This window comes from Uranotaenia lowii, chromosome 3, assembly GCF_029784155.1.
Source record: "Uranotaenia lowii strain MFRU-FL chromosome 3, ASM2978415v1, whole genome shotgun sequence".
NCBI classification, from domain to species: Eukaryota; Metazoa; Arthropoda; class Insecta; order Diptera; family Culicidae; genus Uranotaenia; species Uranotaenia lowii.
In genome coordinates this window covers 341,661,206-341,675,394 of record NC_073693.1, presented here as the reverse complement: position 1 = coordinate 341,675,394, position 14,189 = coordinate 341,661,206, and the positions used below count along the sequence as shown (strand labels likewise).

General features: G+C 38.3%; 1 protein-coding gene across 1 annotated transcript in view; it reads right to left on the bottom strand.

Annotated features, from left to right (window-relative positions):
- The window catches only part of LOC129758249 (casein kinase I), a gene marked incomplete at its 5' end in the record, with an annotated part of 46,018 nt that extends 32,458 nt beyond the window's left edge, over window positions 1–13,560 (bottom strand). The window contains one exon of the mRNA XM_055755720.1: window positions 13,291–13,560. Coding sequence (XP_055611695.1) covers window positions 13,291–13,560 — 270 coding nt within the window. The remainder of the gene's footprint in view (window positions 1–13,290) is intronic.
- Between the last annotated feature and the right edge of the window lie 629 nt (window positions 13,561–14,189).

Here is a 14,189-nt window from a genome sequence, read left to right as displayed (position 1 = left end):
AGCAACATCTTCCGTAGGATTTCCTACCACCGAGGCATGACCGATTGCTGCAGGAAAAATCGTAGAGGAGTACGTGAGACTTTTTAAGCCTCACCACACGTATGAGTCCAGACTAGGGTTATACCGCGTCCTCAAATCGCGTTTCTTTTGATTGATGAAGTCATACGAGGCCCAAGCTTTTCCTTTAGCTAATTAAGTTAGTATTGCAGGGTTGCTAGCGATTTTTCGTTCTGAAATTCCAAAGTTTTTCCCGGTTTTTCCCAGGTTTTCTCCCGGTTATAAATGATGATTTTTCCGATATTTATTATACTGGTTTTTGATATAAAATCATGGTGAATAAAAAAAAATCAATATACAGGGCTTCAAATTTCAAATAATTGTATCCCAAAACTTGTTAAACGGTTAGAAATCATGTTAGAAACACTTCGGCGTCTTCTAACACGTAGTCTTTTCGTACCAAATTGACAGGTTTTCATGATTTTTTTTAACAAATCTAACGAACTCTGCAATTTAAACAATTTTGCAATTTTTTGTAGATGATGGAAAGAATTAGAGAAACATGAGCTATCAAAGAACGAAAGAACATAAGCCGTAAATATCAAACGCGCCGTTGTATGTTTTTCGAAAAATTCATGATATTTACGGCTTATGTTCTTTCGTTCTTTGATATCTCCTGTTTCTCTAATTCTTTCCATCATCTACGAAAATGTGATTATGTTCAGGTACAAAGATGTACCAAGCGATTTCACAACATCAGTATTGGTTAATTTTGCAAAAATAAGTCCGGTTAAATTGATCTAGAAAAAAAGGTATAATTTGTATAGAAATATGTTAACAATACATCGGAACATATTATAAAATCAACTTGAATGGGGATTTGTCGTACAAAACTTAAAATCATCAGATTGCAGGAAAATATTTAGTTATTTTATAAATGCAGTATTTATTTTTTTTGTACAAATCCAAAGACATATTTTTGAAAAAAATGTTTTTTTAAATACAAAACAATGAATAACTTTAGTAATAGTCATTTTAACTAAAGATTCTTGTAAATATAGAAATTGTGTAGAAGACGGGGCTGAGCTTTAATTGTTTGAGTGTAAGATATTATTTTTTATCAGGGTTAAGACCTTAGATTTCGGGAACTTTAAACAACAGCTTAACGTAGAATGGATTCAAAACTTAACATTTGCAATGTAATGCTTCGTTCCTCAGGCCAATTCAAACGTAATACAAAACAAAAACAAAATTGGAAAACCAATATCTTGTTCTAGTGAAAAAGAGGTGTAACTCTGCTTAAAAACGTCTTACGCTGTCAAATTACTTGCTTACGGAGAGCGAAAAAATGAGATAAATCATATTTCTTCGCAATTAGTTAAAAAAATCTATTCAAACTTCGTTTGTTTACTAATAAACGAAAATAAGCGTTTATGAGAAAATATTAAACATGTCAATTTTCCCGGTGACGTGCCGAAATTCCCGGTTTTTTCCCGGTTTCCCGGTGACGTTATGAAATTCCAAAGTTTTTCCCGGTTTTCCCGGTTTTCCCGGTTCGCTAGCAACCCTGGTATTGACATCCTCTCTCCTGCTCCGTATCAGATCGCACATGATCTGTGAGATCTTGTCGTTTATAGTTCGCCATGAATGTTCGTCGCGACACATTCCATTCACAACATCCTAAGCGTTCACGGTTAAATATTGCCTACGCCTCGACATGAACCTAGGGCAGGAAAATATTGCATGTTCTGCCGAGCTGATAAGCTTAAACCGAAGAAGCTTTTGCTTGAAGTACCCGTGACCCGAAAGTGAAAGCCCTGGGATTAGCCTATCCGTCTATCTTGCGTTGCTCGATGCTCCTGCCAATTGAGCATTGATACTGCTCGTTGAGCTTTACACACTCCTCTACAGCTCTTGATACATAACATTCTTTATCCTCCGCCAGAGTAATGTCGATGGGAATCATGCCCGCGACTACAAAAACTGTATCTATTGAGATGATGCTGTATGCACAGCAAACTCGCATGGCTATCAGCCGATGGGTACTTCGTAATTTGGATCTATTGCGCTCCACCTTTAGGGCAGAGCTCAAGGCCGCTCCTCCGTATCGCAGTTTCGATAGTGCCACGCTCGCAAGGAGATGTCAGTTTGGCATAATCCAAGCCAGTAAGTCGATGATTTTCCACGTACTATCACAGCGATATTTGACATGTGCACCGAAATTTAAGCGGCTGTCGACCGAGGTACTCCGAAGTATTTCAGCTGCTGTTTCGAAGATATGGTGTGTCCTCCAACAGTAATCTCCATGTGCGGCCCAACTCTTCGGTTATATGGTGGGCTATCTGAAGCTCGACTCCCTCCATCTTTCTACAGACACCGTTGCAAGGTCTTCTACCTTCTCGATTGTTTTACCGGTGATCATTAGCACGATATCGTCTGCAAATCAGGCTATCTGCGCACCTGCTGGTAGTTTCAGTGTTAACACCTCATTATCCCTTCATTTCATGATTTTTTATTTTTTCTCGAAAAAATTCTCAATAGTGCGCAATGATGAATACATGAAGGGAAAAATAAGGAAAAAATATTATTTTCACATATTTCGGTTATTTAGCAAAAATATTAATTGTTGCATATTTGCAACAACATGAAACGGTTACACCTTTTTTTCTTCACACTCGACAACTGGAAATAAATGCTTATTCCTAATTTCTTTTGCACTAATCATAGTTTTCGCACAGGAACTTCGCAAATCTAGATTTCTGGACACCGGAAAGTTAAGAATTTATCTGGGAGTAGTTATGTATGTTGGTTTTCCACTATGGGTGCACGGATTCACCGCAGTTTCTGCCTAAGTATGTGCTCTCATGCCTGGGACCGACCCCATGGCTTCGTATGTAGGTATATTTTGGAAGAACGAGTCAATCAGGTTACTTAGAGGTATTCCGGCATCCGTGCATATACCTGGCCAGCTGGCAGCTGGTTAAACATTCATATAATCAGTTATAAGAGGAAACACATCTTACCTGTCGGCTTCTTATGGGATTCGAACCCAAAAGTTCTCTCGCCGATACCGGGAATCGAACCCAGCCTGGCACATCGGAACCAGACTCGCACCAGCTTATCCACTAGACTGCAAAGACTCTCGAGAAATTAGCTAGGAGTAGTTATGCGATAATATACCACCTACTGAGGAAATTATTTCTTACGTTTGCTTGAAGGTGCTAAAAAAACGAACACACACATATAGGATCTCAGTGAAACTTCATGTTTCTTTGAAGAGATCTAATTTACTTAACTCTAAGGCGTACATCTTTCAAGGATTTTATGGCTAGCATCTTACCACCAGACCACGGAAAGAGCACTATATGTGTCGTGATCGGGATTCGATCTCATGGACTCTGGCTTAGATGGCTGGAACCCTATCCTCTAGGCCACGACCGGCGGCAAAATGGAAAGCTTCTTACCTATACAACTTTTCTGAACATAACCTTGAACAAATCAACACAAATCAATTCCGAAAACGTATTTAAATTGGTTCTGATAAAGATTCTTAATCTTAAATCATACCATAACTATATGCCAGTTTTAATAAACAAACTTTATATTGAAGAGCAAAGTCTCAATTAAGTTTTGAAGGAATGATCCAATTACAAATTACATTAAACTATTAAATATCATTTGTTGGCAAAATTGAAAAAACAATACAGATTTCTTCGGAATGAGCATTAGAATGAACATGATTCTAAAATTAGAATTCAAACTTGAAATCAGTTTAAGAATAAAAAAGAAATAAAAATAAAACTAAATTCGAGAACAAAAAGTTTCTATTTAAAATCAACTTCCAGAGCTTCCAGGAAAAGGTTAAATAGTATAAATAAAGAGCATTTTTCGTCGATTGATAATAAGAAACGGCTCATACTTTAGTAAAAAAATAATGAGCATTGTAATTTTCAATCAAATCATTCCTTCGTCTCTAAGAAAAAAAAAAAGCAAAACAATACTTCAAACCTCGGTTATCGAATGTTGGCAGATAGTACTGAATTTTCAAGTGGAAAAATAAAAAAGCGTATTCGTTGTTTGTTTTTAGATTTTTAAAATCTCTGGATAAAGCCCCGTACTTGAGTTTGAATCACGTTGAATAATATAGAACTTTTGAAAATTGGTGTATGCTTATTTTGCAAGTTGTGAAGGCATCCGACATTTTTTTTATTCAAAATATGTATTTGTTATACCAATGGGCCGCGGAAAAAAAATCAAAATAATGTGTTTTACATACGCTGAATTACAAATCCTAAATAAGTTAATTATTCGGACCCGTCCTAGTTTAAAGTTTGATAAATTTTGAACTTTTTATAATATTTTTCTAGTTTTGATAACGGTTTAGAGCAAAACTTTTATTTTTTTCACCTCGGGGGCCCTCTTAATTCAGGGGGGGGGGCAATTTTTCTCACCCCCCCCCCCCCCCTCTTAATACGGCCTGAACATGATAATAAATCATTTATAACGAAAACATTGTCATCGGGAAACAAATACACTGTTTAACGATGCAAGTTTCGAAAACACACTATGGAACCCATATAACTACCTAGGGTACTACCGTTGCATGGTGTTGCATATTTGCAACAGTTATTGAAACCCCATTATATCAGAGAAAAAACAAAAAAAAAATCTCAAATTTTGTTTATTATGTAAATTACTTTAGTGGGAATACGAAAATATTTTTTTTGAGTCGAAAAAAAATTCTACATATGAATTACACTAGGCCAAAAATTTGAAAAATAAGGCTTTTTCCACATTCCATATTTTTCAGATTCAAGTGGGTTTTTTTGGTTCCTATAAAAACTAAAAATATTTTTTTTTAATTGAACGTGATCTTGAAATTATAAATATTATTCCCATCGAAAAAAAAAAATTACTTTTTAGCTAAATGTGAAGTTCAGAACAGTTTTAGTTAATTGTTGCATATTTGTAACTTTATGAAACGAAGGGTTATACATGGCATTCCAGAGCACAGGCCCAAGCATGGAACCCTGTGGAACACCCGCTGTTAGGGAACTAGATTGTAACCAGGATTCGGTTTCGTAGGTCAAGACGCGATTTTCAAAAAAGCCTTTTATTATCCTACAGAGAGTATCGGAAACACACATCCTGTGGAGCGCTTTGGCAAGAGCTAACCAGCTAGCGTTGTTGAAGGCAGCAATGACGAACACCTTTCCTCTTCTTTTGATATGAGCGTTTCGCGTATTCTGTAACCATTCGGAGGACGTCCACTGTGGATGTCCCTTTCCGAAAACCAAACTGTTTGTTCGACAGTCCACTTTCACCCTCTGTGCAGATAGTTAGTCTGTTGAAGATTATCCTCTCTAGTAGTTTACCAAGGGTATCCAATAGACAATGATGACGGATGCCCTGGGGGTTTTCCCGGTCTCGGTATGAACACCAGCTTCGCAGTTTTCCACAGGTTGGGGGAAGATCCCTCGTCGAGACACTTTTATAACACCTCTCTGAAAGTATTTGGAATTGTCTGTACTGCCACCTGAATTCAGGATTCCGTCCTGGGGACTTGTTCACCGCTTATGTCTAAGACACTGTGTAGTACATTCGCATGTTTTACTTCGTCAATCCTGCAATCCGATGGAGCGACCGTGGGGCATGCAGTGTAACATAAAGAGACTCAACAGTGTGCAGAGGATGGTGAACTTGCGGGGCATTGCTGGATAATCTTCGTTAGTTGCCTAGTTACTGTAGGATTCATGTAAGTTTGCTACAGGTTTAGAGCTAAACAGGAGGCCCCGACTATATATAAAAGAGTTAGTCAGATATTTTCCAGACGTCAACTAATAAAGTCCAATATCAAAAAAATTATCAAGCCTTGCTTTTATTGAAAACCGGCATCCTTCATTACCTAGCTCTGGGAAGTAGTTCGTAGATCCACCTCCACCTCCACCTGCAAATCTTACGACTGCAGATGTACGTCTAAGTGAACTATCTCTAAAGCCACTAGAGGCCGTCGACTTATCCTTGCCACATTTGCGCAGAAGAAGTGGTGCGTCTGGGTACCAGGAATCAATAGTACCAGGCATCAGAGATGTTACGGTCCGACGTTTCGAGGGGTCTTCTCCCCGAACTGCGGATGCAACCGGAGAAGGTGCGATCGATAACTCTTTTCGCATTTCGGGACCTCCTAGACCCGACACGACCCGGGTTGAAACGTGGCTCAAGGGGTCTAGAGTCTAGACTAGACGTTGTCTCGCAAAAGTGTGTTTCTGGACTTCTTCGACCAGATTCGCAAAACAAGTAGGGGACATCTTTCAACACGATTAGATGTCGGATTTTGACTCGTTGAAGGAGAGGTCATGCATCGATAGCTCTTTTTGCGTTTCAGGACTTTCTAGACCCGATCCTACCTAAAAATCAACACTTGGAGATGTGTAATTTGGGGCCAGTTCCGGGAATTGATGCGCCCGAATCGCGCTCCTGAACTGGGGCCGCAAAACGAGTAGTTGGCCACAGTGGTGACTTAAATCAACACTTGGAGAGAAAGCAGTCAGGCACAAGTGGTGTCAGACGTAGACAGAGGTGTCGTAGAAGTATGGGTTCGAAACGTGGTTCAGGGGGTCCAGACTCTTACTCGCAAGTGTGTGTATCTGGACTTCCTGGACCACATTCGCAAAACGAGTAGTCGCGCTAAAACGTGGACTTCTTTCAACACGATGAGATGTCGGATCTTAACTCGTTTGAGGGGAGGTGCATCGAGTCGTGTTGAATTGAGATTGTAACTGATAAGTGGATTCGCAACGAGTATTGCCTTGGAGCGCACTAGCGTTTATAGAACTCTCACTATTAAAGGATTGTGTATTGAACAGTTCGATGTGGGAACAAATGTATGTGGTCCCAGGTGGACTTTAAGGCGTAGAGGGTACAATGTTACTTGTAGGTGATTTCCATGCCACATTACCCTTTCCCTTTTAACACACAGCGAGAGATTTGCATTGGGATTGCATACAACAGCCAGTCTCCGCAAAGCAAATCATCACATGTGCCGCACTTCCTTTCCCCCTATCGACTACATGGACTTGGCCGGCGTCGTTATTGATTCATACTGAAGATTAAGATCCTCAAAACTGTACAGTTAAAAATTGTATCGCTTGTCACCAGCACCTTTCATTTGATTCATTGTACAATGTTGATCATCTCGAACCAATCACGGAGTGCAACTTATATGCCATAGACCAGGAGGAGCCGCTGGTGGACCGTATTTGATAGCAAGCTTGAGCTAGAGAGTACAATGTTACTTGTACATTGTATCATGAGTCGTCCGATTGCACCCATGGACCCAGTGTAGCAAACTGGAAAGACGCGGTGACTCGCCTATGAGAAAGGAAGGTGAACTTTCTTTTTCCTTTTTCTGTTCCTTTCTTCAACTGCAATAGTTTGAAAAAAAAAATGAATTGTAAATACAAAAAACAAGAGTTTGACTTAAATTAGTGTTGTTTTTTACGGTTGGAGCTGCGAAGCTGAGACATGACCTTCTCAACAGTTAGACTACTACTACTACAAGGGGTCCGGCGTCGATTGACCGACTCCAAACATCACCAAACATCACTGCGCGGCACCCCCTAGATTGGTGCATTTAAGTGAAAAAATGACTTTCTGAAAGTTCCAGGTCATTTAGCAGAAGCACGAGCTGGCGCAAAGGACTTAAAATTTGTAAGGAGATTTTCGGCAAAATTTCGGCAAATTTCAAAAATTGTAGTTCAAACAATGACAAACAAGTTTGTACAAGATTGTGACGCGATACGAGTTGACTGTGATGAGTTATTTGTAATTGAATGTGTGATTTTTTTCGCATTTCATCGATATATCGTGAACGATGTATAGGTGGATTATTAGTACTAACTTGATCGCATTGTCACACAATTAGAATAACAGATAGAATGTTTGTATCTTTGGCAAAGTTGTAGCTTACTTTATAACAAATATCTTTGCAAAAAATTGAAAGAAAGTTTTGAAAACCATGAACTGCTGCATTGTTTGGAGATTAGAAAAAAGAGTTTTTAGTTAGTGCGATTATTAGCCCATACACCGTTCACGATATACCAAAGAAATGCGAAAAAAATCACACATTCCATTGCGGATAATTCATCACAGTCAACTCGTATCGCTTAAAAATCTTCTACAAACTTGTTTGTTATTATTTGAACTACAATTCCTGAAGTTCTGAGCTTTTTAGCTCACTGGAAACATATTTTATAACACAAAGGGGCTTATTCTGCGACGCGAGTGACGTGACTTACGAAATTTCATATCGTTTTGCTGGCTTAAATAGCCTCTCTAGCCCCAACATTTTCGTTCGGATGAGCTGTTATTGGTCTTCAGAGTTCATCGATACACAAATATCTTTTCTGAAGAATTTTCTGGAGTCAGGACGAAGAAGTGAAATTTCGTGAGTCACGTCACTCGCGTCGCAGAATAAGCCCCAAAGAGTCAATTGTTCATACATTTTGCCGAAAATCTCCTTACAAATTTTAAGTCCTTTGCGCCAGTTCGTGCTTCTGCCAAATGACCTGAAACTTTCAAAAAGTCATTTTTTCACTAAAAGGCGCCAACCTAGGGGGTGCCGCGTGGATTATAAGGATTTTTTTTGTTATGGGCCAGTCTAATCTCCAAGTATCAAGATAGTAGGGCTGTTGTTTTTTTCGAACAAATCGTTGGCCTCACCTAACCAATGTTTATGGTGCTGCCGCCCTGCGAAATGGGTGAGGCCATCGAGTTTGTTCTGCACGTCTCTGCATGTCAATAGTAATATGTAACAAATTCTAAAATGTTTTTTCTTTCAAGTTTCACCAAGAGAAATCAATAAAAAAAAAGTGAGAATAATCCCAAAATGAAGAACAAAGTGCCATATCACATTGCTGCCTTTTAACGGAAAGATGTCCGAGACTGTGTCGTAGGTGGTTGGTCAACTATGCCTTAAACTCACTTTTTCAACTGTTTTTCTTAGATCAAACTGATCTGAACTAAACGGGTTAAAATTTTGATAGTGCCTTGAAGCAGTTCGAGGCATGATTCAGGGATCAGAATCCAGATCAAAAAGGTTCCATTGATCAGAACTTCGTTAATGTCTAAAGTCTAAGGTTGTTTAACACTATTTATACCGGAGGGGGTCAAATGACATTTTTTGATCTTCAAATGACTATAACTCCTATTGTTTTCATTTTTTCGGAAATTTTTCTTCATGACTATTTTTATTTTCAAAATGCACGTATTTTTGCATCAAAATATTATTTTTTAAGTTTGTAGATTTCGAAATACGTATGTGGTATACCTATTTATACCGCCAGGGGTCAAATGACCCCTAACACATTTTTCGCTAAAACTCTGTTGTTTCTCAACCGACTTTTACAAATTTTATAGTTTTGGAAAGCTTGTAACGTGACTCAAATATTGTTCTCAAACAATATTCAGCTACAATCATCGATTTTGAAGTTATTCGTAGTATAAGAAAAAAAAAATCCAAAAAAACATGCTTCGGGAAAATGGCTGTAAGTCAGTTTATAGGAGCGCGAAAAAAAATTCATTTGGTGCCTGAAAAACCTGAAGTTAGAAGCTATACGTTGCACATATGGAAAAAAAATTAAATTTTTTTTTAAGATCATAACCACAAAAAATGTAAAAAAGTGGTGTAAAAAACGTACTTTTTAATGAACCAATCACCAAAGCTGTTCCAGTCACAGTAGAAATTTTTTGAAAAGTGAATTGGAAAATTGACGTTATTTGTGACATTTTGGCATCTTTAGATTTATAAAACACGAAACACAGAATTTTTGACAGATATTCAAATGTAGCTGTTTTTAGACTTTTTTATCAATTTACTTTTTCGGAGACTATTGGCAATGCAGTCAATACTGATACTGATAGGCACCATAAATTCAGAGCAGTGTATTCACGAAACTTGCTCATCTACTCTTCCTTAACGTAGGTCCAAATCTATTCATAATGTACTGTAACCGAAAAATTCCGATATGTTAATATCATATCATTCATAAAGTCTTTTTTTTTTAATTTTTTTTTCTCAATGTTGTGTTTTATAATTCTTTTTCCAATTTTCTTAATTTAAATTTCATTTTAATATCATGATGTTCAAAAATCTAAATATTCGAAAAGACTTAGGCGAGTAAAGGAAAGGGAATAATGAATGAAAGATAGATACAGACACAGATACAAAATTGTTTTCTTTAGAGCTCATCGTAAAAACAAAAAAAAAGCAAAGGGCAGGTAATATTTAAGGGTCACAACACAGTCAAAAGTGTTTTCCAATTAAATCCTTTAACCCAATTCCCAAACAAAAAAAAACTTTTTTTGCTAGGATGCAGAGGTAACCTCGGTCCTAAAGCGTGAATTATTAATCTGTATATCCTCTTCTCTTTTTTCCTTCTATCCATTGACTACTAGGACGTGGCCGGCGCCGTTATTGATGTTTAAAGAGAGAGCATCAGTTTTGTTTATTGTGAATGTGCTGTCAATCCCAGACTCCATTTTTTTTTGACCTCTGAACAAAATTGATGGCCTCGGTCAATCACGGAGTAGCAACCATTGGCGACGTGGAACCAGTTCTACTGAGCCACGCCTGCGACTGTGGAATTTGAAATGCATTGATTGTAACAATAGGTTCATTAAAAATTTTATCAGGAAGATACAAAGATAAATAAATGAATAAATAAAATTGTGTAAAGATGAATAATTCCATAGAAGATTTGAACAAAGCATTTCAGATTCAACGGTTAACGGTGGATGTGAGTAGTCAATCAAGCTAAGCTAAGCTAATTTACTTTTTCGGAGACTATTCTTACACTTACGATCGGCTTTGCACTGGATTTTCAGTATGTTAACAAAAGATTTAAAGAATAAGTTTATATGCTCAAGAAAAGAAATTTTATACCGATTCTAGTGATGTAATTATATTGACGGTGCAATGCGTGACAAAAATATGATAAATAAAAAAATGAAGTAGTTTCAGAATTTTGAAAAGTCAGCACCAATTCCTGCTTGGCAGACGGGCGCAGTGGGTAGTAATATCTCACAGCTATTTTGCACATGAAGACGGGCGAAAGGAAACGAAAAAACAAACGAGCATTCGCTCAAATTTTCTGGTTTTACTTTCAGAAATATATTTATCATATTTTTGTCACGCATTGCACCGCCAATGTAGTTACGTCACTAGAACCGATATAAAATTTTCTTTATTTTGCATATAATTTTTTGTCTAAACCTTACGATAACATACTCAAAATCCAGTGCAAAGCTGATTTTAGGTGTAGGTATCAAAAATCCGAATTGATGAAATGTTCGAAAAACAGCTACCTTTGAAAGGTCGTCATAAATTATGTATTTCATATTTTACAAAATCTAAAGATGCCAAAATGTGACAAAATACGTCCCCTTTCCAATTCACTATTTAAATTTTCTCTACTGTAACAGGAACAGCTTTGGCGGTTGATTGATTGGAAAGTACGGGTTTTACACAACTTTTTTACATTTTTTGTGAGCATGATCTTAAAAAAAATTTGATAAAAATTTTCGTATGTGCAGCATATAGCTTCTAACTTCAGCTTTCTCAGGCACTAAGTAAATTTTTTTCGAGCACTAAATAACTGATTTTTAGCAATTTTCCTGAAGCATGTTTTTTCATAAAAAAATTTTTGGACTTAAAATAACTTTGAAATTATTGATTGTAGCTGAAAATTGTCTGAGAAACATATTTGAGTCACATTATAGGCTTTTCAAAACTATAAATTTAAAAGAAATCAGTTGAGAAACAAGAAAGTTTTAGCGAAAACAGTGTAAACCGTCATTTGACCGCTCGCGGTATGAATAGGTATATACAAAGTGTCGGTATGTTTAGTGTTAAAACTGTACAGCGAGATTGTGTTGCTTGTTCCCAGCACCTTCCATTTGGTTCATTGCACAATGTTAATCATTTAGAACCATTCACGGAGTTAGAGAGTACAATGTTACTTGTAACATTGTATCAATTGTATCAATTGCACCCATGGACCCACGTGGTGAACACGTGACCTGGCTACCCTGCCGTATTAGTAAAGGTACGGCCATCACATTCCTCGGTGTAAAAGGACTCTTACGATTGGCATGTGATCGGTGATAAGTTTGTTACGATTATGAGTGCCTTCCAAAGGAAAAAGATAAATCGCTAACAATGTACAATAACTTTACCATCGGAGCGCATCTGAGTAAAGTGCGTCCGGAATAAAATTGCAATGCAAATATTAGACTTAAAGTAGTGTGGTTTTCTACTATTGAAGCTGCGAAGATGAGACATGACCTTCTCTACTACTACTACTACTACTACTACTACTACTAGGGTTCCGGCGCCGATTGACCGACGCATAGGGCTTGAGATAAAAGATCTCCACTGCTGGCGATCCAGAACCAGCGTCTCCACTTGCTGCCAACCAAGGTTTGAGTCAACTGTGCGAATTTCAGCGGCTAGACTACGCCGCTACAAGCTTCTGGACCTGCCTCTTCTTCGATATCCATCTAGAATCCAGTCAAGCACCTCTCTGCAAATCTCGTGTTCATCTCTTCGCAGCGTGTGCTCAATCCATCTCCATTTACGTTCCGAATCTTGATTTCTAGCGTGTTCTGATGACACCGGCGATGTTGCCAGGCCACCAACGCGGATAATATTCCACAATTCACAAATACTTGCAGTTTTCGCGTCGTCATTTGCGCAAACGCAAATCGGACTTTCCTGATCCGAATTTCGATGTCTTTCTTGGTACCATCATCAGGCGTAATCTGGCTGCGAAGATACTGGAAGCACTCCACTTTCTCAACCTGTTGCCCAGCTACCACGAAATTGGAACGTGTTGTTCTGTGTTGAATTCCATCGACTTGGTCTTCTCGACATTGACCCTGAGACCTGCTGCATTGGAGCTTCTGGTGAAATCGTCGAGTTTGCTCTATGTAATGTGTTTTTAAATGTTTTTTTCTAAGTTTTCACCTTATTGCTGCCTTTTAACAGAATGGTTTCCGAGACAGTGTCGTAGGTGGTTGGTCAACTATGCCTAAAACTAACTTTTTCAAAATTGTTTTTCTTAAAAATAAACTGATCTGAACTAAACAGGTTAAAATTTTAATAGTGCCTTCAAGCAGTTCGAAGCATGATTTAAGGATCACAATTTCAGAATCCAGATTAAAAAGGTTCCTTCAATCAGAACTTCCTTAATGTCTAAGGTTGTTTAAGGTAAATTTTCCGAGCTCAGTACTCACTTCGATCGGTGTCGCCCGCTTCGTGTCACCAATTTTTTGGTATCGCTCTTTGAGTGTGTCGGCTTTCAGACCTTGCCATGGCAGTGAACCTCTTAAGAAATACATAAACATGTGCCCGAGCGCCTCCAGATCGTCGCGCCGGGACTGCTCCTTGCCCATGTGGGTGTTGATCGACATGTACCGCGCCGTGCCCGTCAGCGACTTATGCTCTCGATATGGTATGTGTTTATTCGTATCTAAGTCAATATACTCTTTGGCGAGACCAAAATCTGAAATGGGGGGAAAAATGAGAAATTAGTATATCATCACCATCTTCATTTGTTATAGCAGTGGAATCGTTTCGGGTTGACTTCCAAACATCCCCGACCAAGCAAATTGACTCATTAGCACATCGGCCCAAACAGCAGCCGACCATTGCGGCACGTGGATGGAATCGACATCACCTTCTTCTTTCAAAAACGAAAAAAAAACTTAAACAATATTCGGGAATGCCTTGATACCATGTCAAATATTTCCGAAACGTTGTCCCATCATCAGCCATCAAGTTATGATGAAAGGTAAACCCAGAAAAGCAAACAAAACCCACCGAAAAATAACAAAAATCCAGTGAACAGTCCTCCTGGCATGCATCGTGAAGTGAAATTTGTCCGCAGTTGTTTGCGGGAAAAGTTAAAAATATCTTTGCATAAAGTTTTTCTCGCCAAACAACGAACGGTGTATCAGAGATCTGTCTGTAGGTGGGTGGTGGTTTGCCGGAAAATCTTCAAAACTCAAATTTTCCCAACAACTAACACGGTAGAAGAGGGACGCGGCTAAACGGAGGAGTTTGTTTACACAGTTGAAACACCATTCGGTGTAAGGTAGGACGATAGCTCTCGCGCGGTTTGAAGACCAAGAGC